This window comes from Erithacus rubecula (genome assembly GCF_903797595.1).
Source record: "Erithacus rubecula genome assembly, chromosome: 5".
In the NCBI taxonomy this organism is placed as follows: Eukaryota; Metazoa; Chordata; class Aves; order Passeriformes; family Muscicapidae; genus Erithacus; species Erithacus rubecula.
Genome location: NC_136687.1, coordinates 13507239 through 13525067, shown reverse-complemented (window position 1 = coordinate 13525067; position 17829 = coordinate 13507239). Strand labels below are relative to the sequence as shown.

Genomic DNA, 17829 nt, shown 5'->3' with positions numbered 1-17829 from the left:
GTTACAGCAACGATAATGTAAATATCCAAGTATTCAAGTTATCTTGTATCACACATAAGGGTAACATTAGTCAGCGCTTTTTCCATCTCTCCCCTGGACAGGGACAGTGACATTCTGGTGTGATGATATGTATATACATCATATCTCCATGAAATAAAACTACCTTGCAGACATGAATCAATCCTAAGGAGAAACATAAGGATTAAGACTTATATCCTGTGCACTGAACAATGTCTGCAACTTCTGCTGTCATTTTCCTCCTGTTTCTTTTCATGAGTACTCTGTTAGAACATCAAAAGGCACCAATCAATCTAATCTTCAGGATATTCTCTGATATACCACTGCTGCAAATACAACCATATTATTTTTTCCCTTAAAAAATCAATCTCCAAGTATTTTGTCTATGCACTCACATTTCTGAGTTTCTTTCTGCGGTTTTCTTTTTTCTTTTTTCCTCCTTTCTTTTCTTCTTCTTTCTTCTTTCTTTCTTTCTTTCTTCTTTCTTTCTTTCTTTCTTTTTCTTTCTTTCTTTCTTTCTTTCTTTCTTTTCTTTCTTTCTTTCTTCTTTCTTTCTTTCTCTTCTTCTTTCTTTCTTTCTTCTTCTTCTTTCTTTCTTTCTTCTTTTCTCTCTTCCTCTCTCTCTCTCTCTTCTCTCTTTTCTTTCTCTTTCTCTTTCTCTTTCTCTTTCTCTTTCTCTTCTCTTTCTTTCTCTTTCTCTTTTCTCTCTTTCTTTCCTTATTTATTTCCTTCTTTTCCTTCTGTGCCTCAGTGGATATATAATTTTATTTTTTGTGTATTTATTTATACAATGTCACACTTCTCTTGATGCACTCAGCTGGTGGATTTTGCTGAGGGAAAAATCTTGCTAATCATTGAGTAAATTCCTGATGATGGATTTCTGCTGTAAATATGATAAAAGATAGCCAATTGCTTTGCTGCCTGCAGCAGAGTCTCCAGGAAAGCCAGATTTACTCAGAAACTGATATGCAATGTCGTGCTTGATATAGTGGAGATACAGGAAATTGTGTACTTTACTCCTGTTGCTTCTCTCATGCTTTTTCTTCCTATTTCTTTTCCTAACCTCTCTATGTTCATGCTGATAGGGCACCAGAACATTAATCAAATGGTTTCAAGCCAATACTTTTGATTCAGGATTAGAGACTACAACAGTCCATGGAAGTCACTGAACATTTTATTTTATTATCAACTTTGCTGCAACCAAATTTTGTTCAGGTATTTCAGAGTCTAACAGAAACCAGAAGCATCACTGATGTGATCTTCTATACAGAAATGTGCAAAAATTGTCACTGATTTTTGCATCAAGGCTAAAATTTTTGCTTAAAACATACAGTATAAGTTAAGAAGTCATGAAGACAGACACTGAGTATTTCTCCAAGTACACACTAGGTTAGGATGCAGTACCTTGAGGAAGAAGATGTGGGTTTCTTAACAGATAGACAACCTGCCACAACAACCCAAGGGAACTGGATCCAAGAGCTTTTGGGATCCCCATTTCAACTCCTGTTAAACTTCCTTCCTCACTGGCAGCTTCTAGAAACACAACATCAGGCCAGAAGGGCCTCTGATCTGACTCAGCACAGCAACTTAAAAAAAAAAGCACAGCACATTTTAACAAGTGCAGCACAACTTTTAAATCTGTGTTCCTAGTTTTGTTCTAAATACTTCACATGAGGGCTAAACCAACAATCTCCAGGATTCCAGTAGTTTGATAGCCTTGAGAGTAAAACCTTAGCTCTGAATTTGTCTACCTTTCAGCTTTTAGTACCGAATCGCCATAATGTGTTTTCTGTTACATTAACAAGAATGCATCCTCAGAATAATCTCTCCATGTAAATTCTTGTAAACAATTACCAATCTAGCCTTAAAGTAGTCTATGAAAATTCAATATTTTAATCCCCTTATCAGGTAATGTCTCTTGTAGTACTGTAATTCACTGTCACAAACTGGCTGCCCATCTTGCCTCCGGAGGTCTGGCAATTCGTGGTGGATACAGATCACTGTTCCTTGCCTCTGTCCCTCTCTCCTAAGATTTATTGCCCATGAAAAAAAGTAGGAAAATTGGTAGCATATCTGCTCTGGAGATACTGTAGTTCACAAACTGAATATTAACCCAAACAACCATGGAAATTCAGCATAGCTTTACATTCTGAACCTCAGAAGATGATTAACCAACATGTTCTCTCTTGTTATTTCTATCAGATGGGAGTGGTAAGTTCCAGCAGGAGGAAGGTGTAACAGCTGGGAACATTCATACTCTGTTACTACTCAAGCATGAATTTCTGGCAGAATAACCTCGATTCTGTCTGTATGACCACATACTTTAGGCCTGGAAATAGGACCTCATATTCACAAGCCCGTCTGTAAGCAAGGAACTTCAAGCATTGTTTCTTAAGGGTTTGTGTCTTCAGTGCAGAAGTCTACCTACAGCAGTAACAAGGTCTCTCCTCTTCCTTTGTGTGCCAGGGCTTCCTGTGTGTGAATGAGTGCTCAAGCCCAAACCCAGAGCTCTGCTAACCAGCCAAGCAGTGAACATTGCTGTTTGTGCTGGCTAGCCAGCTGCATAACACCTGTGCTTCGCCTTCCTGTCTTCCCTCCTGTGGAACTGCTATTTTTTCCCACCCTGAAGTTGTAAGAATTTAACTTTCCAAGGTTTGTACATATTTGCAAATCCAGCTAAGTAGGTCAGTGTGTTCAAAAGTCCTTTGAGGAGTAAAGGATTCACGGAAAAGGATATGCCCAATACTGCAATTGGTTAAGACTCAGCTCCTTAGATAAAGAGATAAAAAGATTATTGTGCACAGTGTCAGCTGAGTAACACTCATAATGTGATCTCATCTTCAGTTCACTATTTACTGCTTTTACCAGCATTTTATTCCCAACATTAGTATATTGAGAAATACCGGACTAAAAATTCACGTGACATTGCTGAAAATATTTCAACATATTTACAATGAATTGCTTACACCTATGAACTCACTAGCTCTAATAAATTTAATATCTGCACCATAGACTTTGTCCAGTTTTCAGTCAGAAAGGCCTGCTGCATCTCTTGTGCATTTGACAATGTATTTCGGTGACATTTACTGAACATTGCAATGCTGGTTGACAGTTTTACTGCACTACATGGTGGCTGACAGTCAGCTTTTGTCAAAACGATGTGCAATCCCAATTTGGCCAAGTGTTCCTGTTTACTCTGAAATGTTGCACAAGCAGATCAGTATGACAGCCAGGTGTTTCTGGTCCATTTGCCTTGGATGTTAAACAAACACACTTGACTTGCTGGCACAAATGCTGCAAAAGGTTGGGCGTGGATTCCCTGCTGCAGCACATCCAAATAGCTTTCCTAGGAGCTTTCTTGAGGGTCACACTGCAGATCCTGTGCCCAGCTCTGTGCCCCTCAGGTCAGAAGGACACTGAGGTGCTGGAGCACGTCCAGAGAAGGGAACAGAGCACAAGTCCTGTGAGGAGCGGCTGAAGGAGCTGGGGTGCTGAGGAGACTCCAAGGGTTCCTCAGTGCTCTCTACAGGCACCTGAGAGGAGGCCGCAGCCAGGTGGGGCTGGGTCACTTCCCCCAGGCAAAGAGCAAAAGGACAAGACACAGTCTTAAACTGCTCCAGGGAAGGCCTAGGTTGGGCATCAGGAAGAATTTCTTCGCAGCAAGGGTGATTAGACATTGGAATGGGCTGCTCAGGGAGGAGTGGCGGAGCCACCAACGCTGGAGGTATTTAAGGTGCTTAAAGACTGGACGTGGCACCCAGTACCGGTGTTCGGTCACAGGTTGGAGGCCATGACCTCAGAAGCCTTTTCGAACCTAACTGATCCTGGAAATGCTTTTATATCCACGAGCTGCTCCCGTGGCGCTGCCAAGGATCGGACCTGCAGTGGGGCAGTACCGCAGCGCCTCAGAACGGAGCCGGGCCCTCCCACCCCGGCACCGCGCACCAGGAGCCGCCCGCGCCCCTAGGCCGCGCGCCGCGGGGAGGGGGCGGGGCCGGCTGCGCACGCGCGGGGCGGCGGGCGCGGTCACGCCGGGGCGGGGCGCACGCGCGGTGCGGATGCATCGCGCCGCCGTTCGCGCCGCCGGGAGCGGCGCGGCTCCATGGGGAGAACATGGGCTCCCTTCCCCGAGGAGGTGGACGTGTTCTCCGCCCCGCACTGGCGCATGAAGCAGCTCGTGGGGCTCTACTGCGACAAGGTAGCGGGTCTGGGCGGCCTCCGCGCCGCTGCCCCGGGGCGGGAGGGAGGCTTTGGGGAGTGCGCAGCTGTTAGCGCCCCGGGCCCGCCGGTAACTTCTGCCCTGCGCTGCCGCGGGGCTCGGAGCCGCTCCCGGGCCGCCGGTGCCGCTCCCCGGCCGCGCGGGGCTGGGGCTGCCCTCGCCGCCCTGCCCTGCCCTGCCGGGTGTCCCGCTCGGCCCGGCCCGGGCAGCCCGGCAGAGCCCCCGCGGGCCTGGCGTTGCTGCGCGGCCCGGCCCGGCCCGGCTCGGCCCGGCCCGGCCGTGTTTGTCAATCAGCCCGGCCGCGCACGGGGCGCGCTGCCGCTCACGGGCTGCCAGGGACCGCGCTTGCTGTTGTGCACAGCGTCCGGCTGGCTAGTGGCGGAAAGCTACCCTAGGTGTGCTATTTTGTTATAAATACATGCAGTTTTGCTCGTGGACAGAGGTAGTTTTTATTCTTGCATCAGGGTAGTTAAGTAATCGAGGCTGATGTGTCACCTGAAAGGCAAACTTCCCTGCAGCAGCTTGGAGTGTTGTGGGAGGATTTGGGCAAATACTTCACAGCCAGCACTCCTACTGCAAGAAGTTGTGCCTCCCATCTCCGGGCGTAAATGGCTGCTTGGAGAGCCAGATTGGCTACAGACATTTAAAAGAAAGGTGAAGTTACGTGAGAGGTAGTTATAATGTAATGCTGCCAGCAGCGTGGGGGAGTTCATGCTAACTTACCGATTTCTACATGTCTCCTTGCACTGCTTTGGGATTCACCAGATCCATTCATGTGCCTCTTCATTTGCGAGTAGGTTAAAGAAAACTTAGAACTGTTTTTTGCAGGATTTGCCAGCTGGACAGGCTGAGCACAGTGTCTGGGGGGAGGAGAAGGGGAGACCTTGCGTAGTTTCTTTCACTTTGCCTTTTATCCGAGAGTACATTTGCAATCAGCTTAATCTGTGGCATCAGAAAAATTGGTGATATCGTAACACAAATTAGATGGATTTTATTTGAATGGAAACAAACACAGCCACTGACTCCTAGTAGCTGTTTCAATGTATTGTTGACAGCAGCAGAACAGATCTCATTTAAACCTCCAGATCTTGTAGCCATTTGGATTTTGTTCATAGAAAGGCATTTTTGTCACTTATTGAGCCTCCCACAAAGTTTTGACCAAATTTACCATGCCAGATGAAACTTCCTGGCGAGCAATTCCTGTTTTCCTAAGTGTTGCAAAATTTGATTAAAACTGTCCACTTTGTAATATTTATAACCTTTCATTTTCTAGCAGTTTCTATACAGGAATTTGCTTGCTCTCTTTTTCCTTTGAATAAGTGCAAGCATGAAGGAATAGCACTTTTTAAAAAAAGTGTTCAACTTTACATCCTTTAACCCTGTTTCCGAACTTGGGGTCTGTGCCTTACCTGTGACTTTTATAATGCCAGCTTTGCACTAAAATTACTTACAGATTGTTTTTGAATTTCCTTCTTTTGTAATTGAGATGCTGCAGTTAGGTAAGCCTGTAGTTCTGCTTACATGGCAATTGTAATCTCCAAAGCCATGCTCTTTGTAAGTTTAGTTTGACCTTGAGGGTTCTTTAATTTTGTGAATTACATGTTACCTGTGTTCACTGGGTTCCCTGTACACTGTAATATAGTTGCTGCTAATGTCTGAATTTAGTAATTTCCAACAAATTTTAGTGAGCATCCATGCTTTGCTTCCCAGGAGAACAATTACAATGTTTCAGATGAATAAACTAGGTGCTTAAAGTAGGCGCTTAGATATCCTTTAGGACAGAGACACGGTTTGTTTTGTTCTTCCCGAACTTCATATGAGGCAGAACAGTAAACTGGACATCTAAGCTGTTTGGTGCTTTAGGGAAGTTATCCTACTTTTTTAGCTGTTGCTAGCAAAGTTCTCACTGTACCTTTGCTGCATTCTTAAAATGGCATTTTTACCTGCATTGGATACTCTGCCCTGGACTTGGATAATATGAGTAATGAGAATTATGTTTAATAAGGAAATCCATCCACACTGTTATCAAATCTATCTCCTGTGATAAGAAAATTCGTTAGGTGCCCTGAGGGTGTCCCCCCTGTAGGTAGAGGAGTGCTACAGCAGGCAGTCTTTATAACTGAAATGCTTGTCCTAGTGCCTGACGTCATCTTTGCTGCAAATAGAGCAGATTCTGTTTTCCCATCTCTAGTGAACCATTCTTCATTTTCAGAAAGGTCTTGTGCTGATTTGCACTTGTGGCCGTGTCCTCCATCTTAGTTATGTGGCTTTAGCAAACGGATTCATTCTCCTTCATCACATGGGTCACGCTTGCTGTGCCTCAGTGTACTTGTTGCTTTTGTCAGAGCTAAGCGCCATTCCCTAACAGTTTAAGCTATCTGACTGCTGCTGTTATGACTGCCTGCCTCTCTGGCTCCCATCAGTGCTCGAGGTGACTCACAAAGGCTCCAAACTGGCAGCAAACAGGTTTTTTTTCTGAAGCAGAGTAGGTTTTCCGTTGATGTAGTGCTGCCAGCAAGCACCGGTCAGATCGGCACTGAAGCCGGTGGGAGGCAGAGAGTGGGACTGTGACAGCCAGCAGCTAGATTGACTGAAGCTACTGTGAAAGCCCAGCCTAATTATGTCTGTGTTTTCCTGAAATCTTGTGCAGAACGGGACGACGCTGGTGTCGAGTAGAGCAGATTTGTTGTTCTGCAGTTCTTTTTTTAACAGCAGCGTACTTGCTTTGTGCTTCTCTAATCCCATGCTTCTCTGAGGACTGATGCTCAAATTCCCTTTGGTTTTTTTATTAGACTCCTATCCTGTATGAAGCAGTATGCACTCATCCAAGTCAGCATGCTGATGTCCAGTGAGGCAGTTTCTGTTGTCGCAGTATGGTCTTGTGTTTTCTGCACTCGTGTGCCACTTGTGTAACACCAGCTTTCCTAGCTGAAAGTATCGTATCTGTCATGAACCAAGCAATACAGATTTCAGCTGATAATGAAAATCCCATTTTGCTTCGGCTGGAAACTTGTGTCTTGGGCTGGAGACCACAAGCAAGTGCTTGAGCTACCCTGTGACTTCCTGCAGACTTTTGTCTGTGAGGCAAAACAATACCAAAAACCTTAGAGAGATCATGATCTGTAACATGTATCATTTGTCTTTTAAATAGTTGGTTATCTTATCAAAAGGAAGTCATATTCTTTTTTCTAAACAAATCTGTTCTGGCCAATTGTTACTTCTTATAGCTTCAAGATTGGGACTACTCAAGTCGCAGACTCTGGTCTATGTACAGACTGCAATTAAATTTTGGCTAGGCCTTTCCCAGAAACAAAACACCTGGTCATCCAGTATGGGATTTCAAACTTCCTGCTCGCCTGTGGAGTTGCTGCAGCCAAAGCATGTTTTCAAATCTTTGTTACAGAATTGCCCAGCAAGTTTAGGGTGCTTTAGCAATAGGAAAGATGGTTGCACTCTTAAATGCCATAATGAAGATATCAGTGTTTGATTGCTTGTTCTCATGTCTTTCTGTTTGCCTCTCAAAACTAGTGTGAGACTTCATACTGTGACTGAGTGGATGTAATAACTGGCTGCTGCTGGAAGGGTTAATTGCTGATGATATCCTTTGTGCTTGTCTGGCCCCTTGATGAGCAGCTCGTTCATCGAGGGAACTGAAGCGAAAGGTGATTCAGTAAAACTGGCTCACTAAGAGGTCAAACAAGCTCCAGAACCAGGTTGTCAGTATGGGAGGGAAACAGGATGAGCTGTGGCAGGAGGGAACTGAGCTTTAATAGCTCAGCTTTATTGTGAAACCTTAGGGTGTTTGAGGAAAAAAACATCTAAGGTCCTTTTGTTTGCCTGACTTCAATCTCCTGTGATCTCATCTTTCTACAAAAGATCTCTGCAGTTATTTCTCATGGTTCAGTAACTGCTTTGGCTAGTTCTTCCTGGAAATTTGGATCAATTTTGTAATATTCTGGTGACTTGAATGCATTGAACTTGCATAAATATTTAACTAATATTTTTCTTTTCTAGACTACACTTCTGACTCTTTGCTAAAAATTAATTGCCATAAATATTTTTTCTAATTTTTTTTTTCATGTAGACTTGAGCAAAGAAGACAATAAGTTTTTCCTGTTGTCATCTGCCTTTCATGTTAAATAGATGACTTAAAGTATTTCTTTTCTTCTCATATAATCTGTGTTCTCTGTCTTCCTAATTTGAAGTCTAAATGCTGTTCTGCAGTTATCTTTGGCTTCTGCTGAAGAGAATTAATTGTTTTCATAAGTTAAATCTGTGGTATTTTTGTGTTATCTGTAGTATGATAAACCATTTAGGAGTGAAAAATACTCTAAAGTTGTTTTGGCATTGTAAAGCATTGGACAGGGCATTATATGACCACATTAAGGTCATGGCAGCCAGGGGGACTGAACTCTGAAAAACTGGACCAATTATTAACTTAGGACTTACTTTTTCAAAGTGAAATGTTTTTCCCTTGGTGCCCTTGAGAACAAGAAAATGCCTATTCCAAGAAGATAAGTGTATATGTGTTTCTAGTTAAAAAATGTTGGTAAAGCTTTTGTTTTCCTTTGAAATCCCTTTTCAGTATTTCAGTACACTGCCATTCATTTTCCAGTGTTGCTTCAAATAGGTGTGTGTTGATTTAGAAATTCATAGTTTTTGGTTATTCCCATTTAATGTTCTGAGCATTTGCTTTCACCTATGTTTGGGATGAGTTACTTGAAATGTTTAGTCCTAGTAAGTCTGCAGACTTAGGTGGGCTGTGCTTTCACTGGAGGCAAAAGGTAGAAGGAAACTCCTTCATTGATAGAAGGAAATTAAATCTCCTCATTAGCATCCAGAGATAGGTGAGCAATTTGTTGTCTGTTTCATCAGGGGCTGTACCAGTTCTCTTTTCACATTAGCTTCAGGATCCTGAATAGTTCAGTAACTATACCATACCTTCTGGGAAATTGCGGCATTGGAATTTTTTTTTTGTTTGTTTTTTTTGAGGATGAATATTTTGAAAATTAATCTGGAAGTGACAATGTGTTTTAAATATCTACATTTTAAAATAAATGTGTTTTGAGTACCGCAGGAAGTCTGAAATGAGGAACAAGAGAGATAAAATGTGTTTGGGGTTTTATTGAGGTTTTTCAGGGATGCATAGTAATTTCACTGTTTTTTCAGGACAATTCTGGCACTTGTTGCCACTTTCTCATAATTTCTTTACTTTTGTCTATCAAAACACCTGTTTGGTTTTTTTGCTTACTTACCAGATACTTTTATATCTTTTTTCTGCCTGCCTGACACGGTAGCATTTTTTTCTCCCAAGTAATTACTTATTAACTATTTTTGCCCTTGCATTGTATTAAAAAAAAGTTTTCCGTTCACCTTTTACATACTGCTGTGATTTTTCATCTGCTTTCCCAGTCTGTTCTGGAGAGCAGTAACAACCCACCTTTGTCCTCTGCTTTAAGCATCAATTTATTCTCTCATGCTCTGTGTTACAGAAAAATAAAAAAGAAAGAAACTGATGCCTTATAAAAGTCTAGGAACTGTAATTAGTGTGCATCAGTTTAGTACTGCTTTTGTGCAGCTATCCTAGAATGTGCTTTAACTGATAAAATACTGCAAGTTGTAATTCTTGAGACTTAACTTTTTGCTTTTGCAGTTAATGCCCAAGATGGATTAAGCTGGAGAGGTGAATTTTTCCAGTGCTCACATTTGTGTTAGGTACTAGTAGTAAGACTGATTCAGAGGTGCAAAGACATTTTTGCTGTGATTTTGTGTTTTGTGAGTTACTGCAGTGGGAGGTTTCATTCCTGGGACTGCAGATGTGACCTCATAGAAGGCCAGACGACCAGGTTTTAGTAGGAACCTGTATCCTTGAGTGTATAAGTCAGGAAAGAAACCTTCCATGGCATGTAGAATACAGATAGATAAATAACAGCACAGTTCTGAACATTCATCATGGTTTCATTCAAGGGTCTTTTAGCTCATATATTTTGTAGCTTTTTAATTGGTTTAAATTTTTTTTTTATTATTTTTTGTTCTTCTCTACAGTAAGCTTCTGTCTGTGGAAATCACATGGTGAAGGAGGCTTAGCTAATTTTGAGCTATGCTTTCTACTGTAAACCCCAAGGGGATCTGATGCTTGTAGAAATTGCATCACTGAAAATCTTGGTTGAGTTATTCCCATGTTGTTATTCATGTCTCATTGTGAAATGCTCTTCATGATTCAAAACCTGATCTATAGGTGTTCATTAGACAAAACTGACTGTGGTTGTAGTACAAGACAGTGATATGGAAGACACCAATAAAAATGGAAATATAAGAGTTTTTCACTGTTCCCTTATGCTTGGCATTTATCAGCTTGATCTTAGCTGTTGAGAATAGAATATGAGGTTTTACCTTCCCTGTTGCCAGTGTTCTTTGAAAACAAAATAATTTTGTAATTTTGTGTGTCTGAATCTTGTATACTCTTTGTTGGTTGGTTTTGGTTTGTGGAATTTTTTGTTTGTTGGTTTTGGCTTTTTTTTTTGTTTGATTAGTTGGGTTTTTTCAAAAGCTATTTCAAGGCTTTAGTGATGCTGCAAAACAACTAGAAGATTACACAGAGGACAGGGTTGCATTGAGAAGACAACAACAGAAAGAAGGGCATTTGAAAGCTTTGGATTTCTTGTTGAGTTCTGCCACATCCTGTCCTTCCTGCTTAACTGATTGATTATTTTGGGTTGACACATTGCCAAAACTGATTTTCCCCCCTGATTTAAGGCTTCATACACATAAACAGGTGGGAGTGTGAAGCAGTTTAGCTATTTATTTTACTGTTCACCTCATATACCTTTACATAGAGAGTAAGCCAAGGAGAGGTGACACTGAGGACAGTCATTCTCTTAGCTAGGCTACCTCACCACCCGAGTTCTTCCCTGGGGACAATATCAACTGAACTTCTTGGGAGTTCCCAAGTAAGACATGGCTTATAACTGGCTGTTACTAGTGCTCCAACCAGGTGAAAAAGGAGCCCAGTAAAAGGCAGAGCTCCTCCCTGGATTAGTATATCAGATGGCTTCATCTTGTAGCTGCATGATTGCTAGCACATATTCCAGGGAAGCAGCAGGAATGTACACTTAGAGGCAGGGTTGCTCCTCTGCTGTGTTTCCTCCTCCATACCCACACCCTCATTTCCAGCAGGTTATGTGTAACATGAAACAGCATGCTCTTGCTGTTGACACAGGCACACCATGTTATGGTTTTTGTTCCTCCATTTTCTTATGCCTGAAATTACGATAAATAGCTCTGCAGAGTCCAGGTTTGTCCTTTCAATTTTAGTGCTACTGCATATGTGGAGTTCTAATACCTAAAAATGTTAAAAGTGAAAAGGTACAGCTGCCTAGTAATGCCTGCTCCTTTTTTCCCCTGGTGCTGTTCTGTTCTAAAAATAATTTGTTTTTTTTTTTTTCAAAGAATCATAGAATAGGATCATGAAATATTCTGAGTTGGAAGAGACCCATCAGGATTATCTAGTCCAGTTCGTGGCCTCGTGCAAGAATCCCAGCCCCAAAAGTCACACCATGTACCTGACAGCATTGTCCAAACTCTGTCAGGTTTGGTGTTGTGACCACTTCCTTGTGGAGCCTGTTTCAGTTCTCAGCCACCTTGTGGATGAAAAACTTTCCTGCTTTTATCCTGATATCTTTTTTCTTATAACTTCACTTACGGCTGTGCTACTTCGATAAGAGCAGTGAACTTTTTCTTTATTCTTCTTTGCTGCTTTCTCCTCGTTGGTTCATAGTATGCTTGGAAGGAAGAGGCAAACATTTTTCACTCCTTAAATATATTTTTGGCATATTTAGTAGGAAAAAACTGTTTCAGTTTACTCACTGTAAACTAACATTACTGGAAAATTAATTTCCTCCTTCTAAGAAGGCATGTTTCCATATTGGCACATGCATAAAACACTTCCAGAAACCAAGTTAAATACTGTGTTTTGTTTGGTGATTTATTTAGCAGTTTTGAGCTTCCTTATTTATTCACAGCATTGTGGATAGAAATGTCACTGTCTTCATCAGACAGGAAGTTTCATTTTTTTTCATGAAAGCACTAAAGCCATGAGGGACATGCAAGAGTTGAGTGTAGAGTTATTTCAGTTGAGTTTTGTGAGCGTGAAGCATGTGTCTAAAGTCTAAAGAGCAATTGCTGTTAATATTACCAGTATTGGTATCTTATTCTTAAAGCACAAAAATTAAACAGTGTGTTTCAGTAAGGAAAGATGTATGTTTGCTACAAGTCAGTAATTGTTAATGGCTCTGTTATAGTCCAGTAAGTTGGACACTCACCTGAAACTGGTATATACTTGTCTGAGCTACAAAGATTTTTCAAGTATGGCTATGCTTTAATTGCATCATTTATTTTATTTTAATAAAGGTTTAATAACTAAAGTTAGTACTGAATTGAAAAGCTCCTGGCTACTTGTAGACAATGCCTGCATCAGCCATAAGTCTCTGAAGTGTTTTCAGCAGACTTTGTGATACAAAGGACTGACTATTATTTGGACAGTTGCTCAGGCTGTTTGGATTATGAATAATTCTTAAATTTCAGGAGCCACTAAAACTTGCTCTTGTGGTACTGCTCCTGAATTAGAGTTTGCATTCCCAACACAAGCCCAGTTGTACTGTAATGCACAGGTGTTTAAATGTAATGTCTTGAGAAGCCTAGAAAGCTCCCAAGTTTCTTGAACACTGGTGGCTGTGGTTTGGTGCAGTGTATTTTAAGTGTGTTCAGGGTTCTCATGTGCACTGTGTGCTTTGTTTTTGATGAGTCAACAAAAATCCATAATCCAGTCTATTTCCTCTATTTGCTGTTCTCTCTTTGAATTTGGGGGTGTGTGTTTTTTTCTTCTTGCACTACTGAACTCCTGCACTAGTTTTCCTTGTTAGAGCTGGTGACGAGTGGACCTCAGAATTGAGTAGCTTCTGTCTGTTAATAGTCTTGGTCCCCCATCAGTAGACTTCAATCAATCCTGGTAATGAAATTACAGGTCTGACTGAGTGACTTTGTTGCTAGGCTACCTGTCCTCTGAAAAGCCAGTTGTTCTCAGCTTTGGCTGATCTTTTTAATACAGTGATTTCTGATTCGAGTAGAGTTGAAAAACTTCAGTATCCTCTCCATAGGTCCTAATCTGTTAGATATCTGCTGAAGGCCTCAGTATCAGAAGTGAATATACAATTGCTTAATTTTGAGTCTTGTAAAGGCTTTGAGTCAAGATAATGTTAGTTTTTTATCAGAGCCAATTTCATGATTTGTTTTTAAAGTCAGCAGCAGAATACAGTAGATTTGTGTAACCTTCCTGTTACCCACTTGTTTACATTTCTTAAGTCAATCAAAATATTAAGCATTTGGGAACGTGGGTTTCTTGCAGGGAAAAGGGTCTTTGGGGACTGCCTCCAGTCACTTTGTAGATTCTTATGGGTAGCATGAGCTGTATCAGCACTGTCCTTGATCAAAGGAAATGCCACTTGAGAAAGCACAGCTGGTTGTTGAGATGTGACTCACACGGGTGCCAGGAGGTGAGGCTGTCCTGAGGAGTTGCTTCTGTGCCCATCGCCTGTGCTTGCTCAGGCTTCTGCTTTTCAGTGTGGGAAGTCAATCCCTCAGTTTTGTGTAGTACCACTGCTTCTAGTGCTGCATTCTCTGGGCATAGTGTGGGATTGAAATGGCTTTGGAAGCCAAGATCTTTCCCCAGTGGGGATATGTAACAACATATGCTTCAAATCCTAACAGTGTGTTACAGACAACAATTTTTTCTGACTTCTGTCAGGAGTTGGTCTAAAGTGTATTGGGAAAAAAACCAACCAAAAACCATCTTAAACCTCGCTGTGTTTCCTCTCTCTTCTGTAACAAGACAAGTAACTTTGTCTTTCCATAATGAGAGTAATTTTGCTCATATGTGCAGCATGTAATGTACAGTATGCACAGCTGACTTGGAGTTGCATAAGCATTTGGCAGGTGTCCAGCATGTTTCAGTTGCATTTTGCTGGTAACTGCCAGGAAGTGGCAATGCAATGTCACAATGAGCAAGTACATTGGGGGTTTTTAAAAAAAAATCATTTTGCATGTCTCAATTTGTAGTTGTTTTTAATGTAAGTATTCTGTATGAATATGTATGTCTCAGATTCCCATTTCTTGTGAAACCCATAGATTCCAGAGTCTTTGTAGCTAAGCCTCTTCTTTATATTGTGGTAACTTGTTTTCTGAATTGAATTCTTCTTTTAGGATGCTTGGTCTTGTATACTGCTGCAGACTATGATTCTTGAAAATGCACATGGAATAAAGCATAAGAATGGAAAATACCCTGGTTTTCTATGTTTGCTGAAGGAAAATGCAGTTTTAAAGTATATTGTTGCCAATGATGACCATACACATGTGAAAACGGCACTACTGTGTTACCTAGAAATTTAATCTGTCTTGATTTGTTGGGTTTTGCTTGATTGGAAACCTTCTCCAGCAGCTAATGTAGTGTGTATTCACTGGTGGGACTCAATATTCCTTGTGGATAATACATCCCTAAGGATGGGCTTAAGGGCCTATGTTCATGACCTTTTGGTATGGACAAAAGTGTGGATTGGGAAAGGACCTAAGACTGTTGGAAATCTGCTGGGCTGGGAAGATTGCATTGACTTTTGCCAGGAAATCCTTCTACATTTGTTTGCTTCAGTGTTTCACAAGATTTGGTTTATGTTGCTTAAGTACAACTTTGATTTTACTGGCTTCATTTTGTGTTAAAAACAGAAGGTGTTTACCTTTTGTAAATAAGGGGAGCAATGAATCCCTTGGAGTTAATATCTATTCTAAGGATTTAATTTGAGCTTGACATGATTTTCATTTTCTTTCTCTTAGCTTTCCAAGACCAACTTCTCCAACAACAATGATTTTCGGGCTCTGCTACAATCTCTTTATGCCACATTCAAGGAATTCAAAATGCACGAGCAGATTGAAAATGAGTGTATCATTGGTTTGCTTCAGCAGCGTAGCCGGACAGTGTACAATGTGCACTCGGACAACAAGCTCTCAGAGATGCTCAGCCTTTTTGAGAAAGGGCTAAAGAATGTAAAGGTAAGTAGACTGAGAGACCTGTGACCTGAGGAAAACACACTGTGATTGCATATTAGTTTGCCTTGATTCTTCTTCATATTCTATATGAATAAACTAAGGAGAAAGAAGAAACTTCTATGGTTTCTTGATACTTTCTAGTGAAAATCATTTTCAGAAATGTGTTTTGTGATAGACAGTCTTCACTGTATAATTTGAAGTGTTTTGGAGAGATGGCGTGGAAGTTTCAAATGTGAAGACTGTTTTGTTAACTGGTCAGAAGTTTCTAGCTATAGAAATAATAGGGATTTATTAATTTGTTAGGAAACCTTGAGGATCATTTTTTGGTGATGCCCAGCATTGTACTGTTGTCACAAATAGAGATGATTTCCAGACTTACAAAAAAAAGCAGTATTGTTTTATTCTGTGAGTCATATACTCCTTCTGGTAATCTGTAGCTCAGCAGTCCTACTAATGATCTAGTTATCAAAGAACTCTAAATATTATTTCTCCAGCTGGCTTTTTTGACAGTGACTTAGCTCTATGTTCTTCTTCAATAGAATTCTTCCTGAATTCTTCCATGTCTTTCTCTTGGGGTACCCAACTCAACTCCCTCTTCCTGCCCCCTATGAACTATAGTCTCCAGTAGTCATTTGACAACCCATATTACGTTTCTATTATGTGTGGCCCAGACTTTCAATAACAAAAATACTAAATATGTTGTTGATTGGTTCTGTTTTACCATCTAAACCTTGTTTTGAACTGGGAACCCTGCAAATAATTTTTTCCATATGCATAATAAACCATAAATTTTGTCTTGTGTCCATTGACAAATCAGGAAATGAAGGAAAGAGGGAAATTTAACACCTGGCTTTGCCTTACACCTTCTTTGGTAGGATGCTAGTGTTGTTCTGTTACTTGATTTCTTAAGTGTGTAAAACCAGATTTCTTTAATTCTCTTTCGATGCATTAATTTTAGTTAAGGTTTAACTATTTTTAGGGAGTGGTTAGTTTAATTTTAACAGGTGGCTTAAGCTTGTCTCTGCAATAGTCAGGATTTCTTGATGTTGTAGACGCTTGAATAGAAAAACAACATTTACAGTAAGAGTTAGGAGGAACTTCAGTATGTTGCAATTACTGGGCAGATTTCAGAACCAACTTCTTTTTAGTGACTCAGAGAATAAGCTAACAAATTTGATACATGAGGTTGGACTAACTCGAACATTTAAAAGTCAGTTACATCTTTATTTAAGTGTTCTTTTGATTTCCAAAGTAAAAATCTGTCCAGCATGTCTGACTGTAAATTCTGATTATAATTTGGAAGTTAGAATTTTAGAGTAAGGTAAAATATATTTAGTTAAAAGATGAGGTAGAACTGTTGTATCCTTAAACACTTTATATACAAACTGTGCAAATACCTAAATTAGTCTGCTATTACTTTGAACTTTGTGTGAGATTTTAGACTGGCAAATTTCAGTCTTTGCTCCAAAGTGAAAATGGAATTAGACAAATGAATTCATATATGCTAAGAAAACAAATTGGACTCAGGCAGGAAGGGAATTCTTTGCTCTGCCTGCTGACAGGCCAGTGCAGAGTGTCAGCATTGCTAAGTAAACATGTTCTTACCATGAAATAGAGCAAACCTGCTGCATGTATGGGAAGGGAATAATGGGCTTTCCTTTGAACCACTACTTTATTGGGCAGTCCAATTCTTGGATGACTGGATGAGATTGGGTAATCATTAAGTCTGTGCTTTCTTCTCAGAATGAATATGAGCAGCTAAACTATGCGAAACAGCTGAAGGAGAGATTGGAAGCCTTTACCAGGGATTTCCTTCCTCATATGAAAGAGGAAGAGGAGGTGGGTAAAGATTTTCTTCAAATGTGGTGGAGATCTTCCTTGGGGTTTGTAATAACTGAATAGGGACAAATGGCTTAGAGGTTCATTGTTTTTTCAGTTCTCTGTTTTTATTGCTATGCTAATTTGCATTCAGGAGTGTGGTGTCATTGTTCAGTTCTCTGACTGGAAAGTTATACAGGAAAGTTATGGGAAGTTTATGATGAAATTCTAATTCTTGAATAAATTCATAACAGAAATCCATTGGATCTGGAATTTGTTTGCAGCAAATAGCTAAAATGGATATGTAGCAAAACTTAAATGAGAAAAGAGAGGTCCTGTAAACCAATGCTTCATGACTGAAACTGACACTCCCAAACAGCTTCTGACCTATATTTAAAACATAGACTAGTATTGCCAGTCTGATGATTTATGGGTATCCAAAAACTGGGAAGCATCTTCTGAAGTCTGTCCACGAGAAGTCTTTTCTCATGTTTTTCTTCCTTGCTATTTTGCTTTCCATGTGAGTACCTTGATAAATAATATAGGTTAAGCAGCTTTAATCCCTTCCCTGCTGTGGTGGGGAAAACCATTAAAACAGCTTGCCTGGTACTGTGCAGTATTCTGTTAGAAAGCAGAGGATTGGAATTTAAAACTTCTGTGGTCCTATCCTTTGGTTCACT

The 17829-nt window shown here is 40.7% G+C and overlaps 1 protein-coding gene across 1 annotated transcript in view; it reads left to right on the top strand.

Annotated features, from left to right (window-relative positions):
* Window positions 1–4035: 4035 nt before the first annotated feature.
* Window positions 4036–17829, top strand: part of FBXL5 (F-box and leucine rich repeat protein 5) — a 33039-nt gene continuing 19245 nt past the window's right edge. Inside the window, exons 1-3 of the mRNA XM_079307433.1 lie at window positions 4036–4216; window positions 15119–15334; window positions 17075–17170. Of these exons, the coding sequence (XP_079163559.1) occupies window positions 4121–4216; window positions 15119–15334; window positions 17075–17170 (408 nt within the window). The 5' untranslated portion in view covers window positions 4036–4120. The remainder of the gene's footprint in view (window positions 4217–15118; window positions 15335–17074; window positions 17171–17829) is intronic.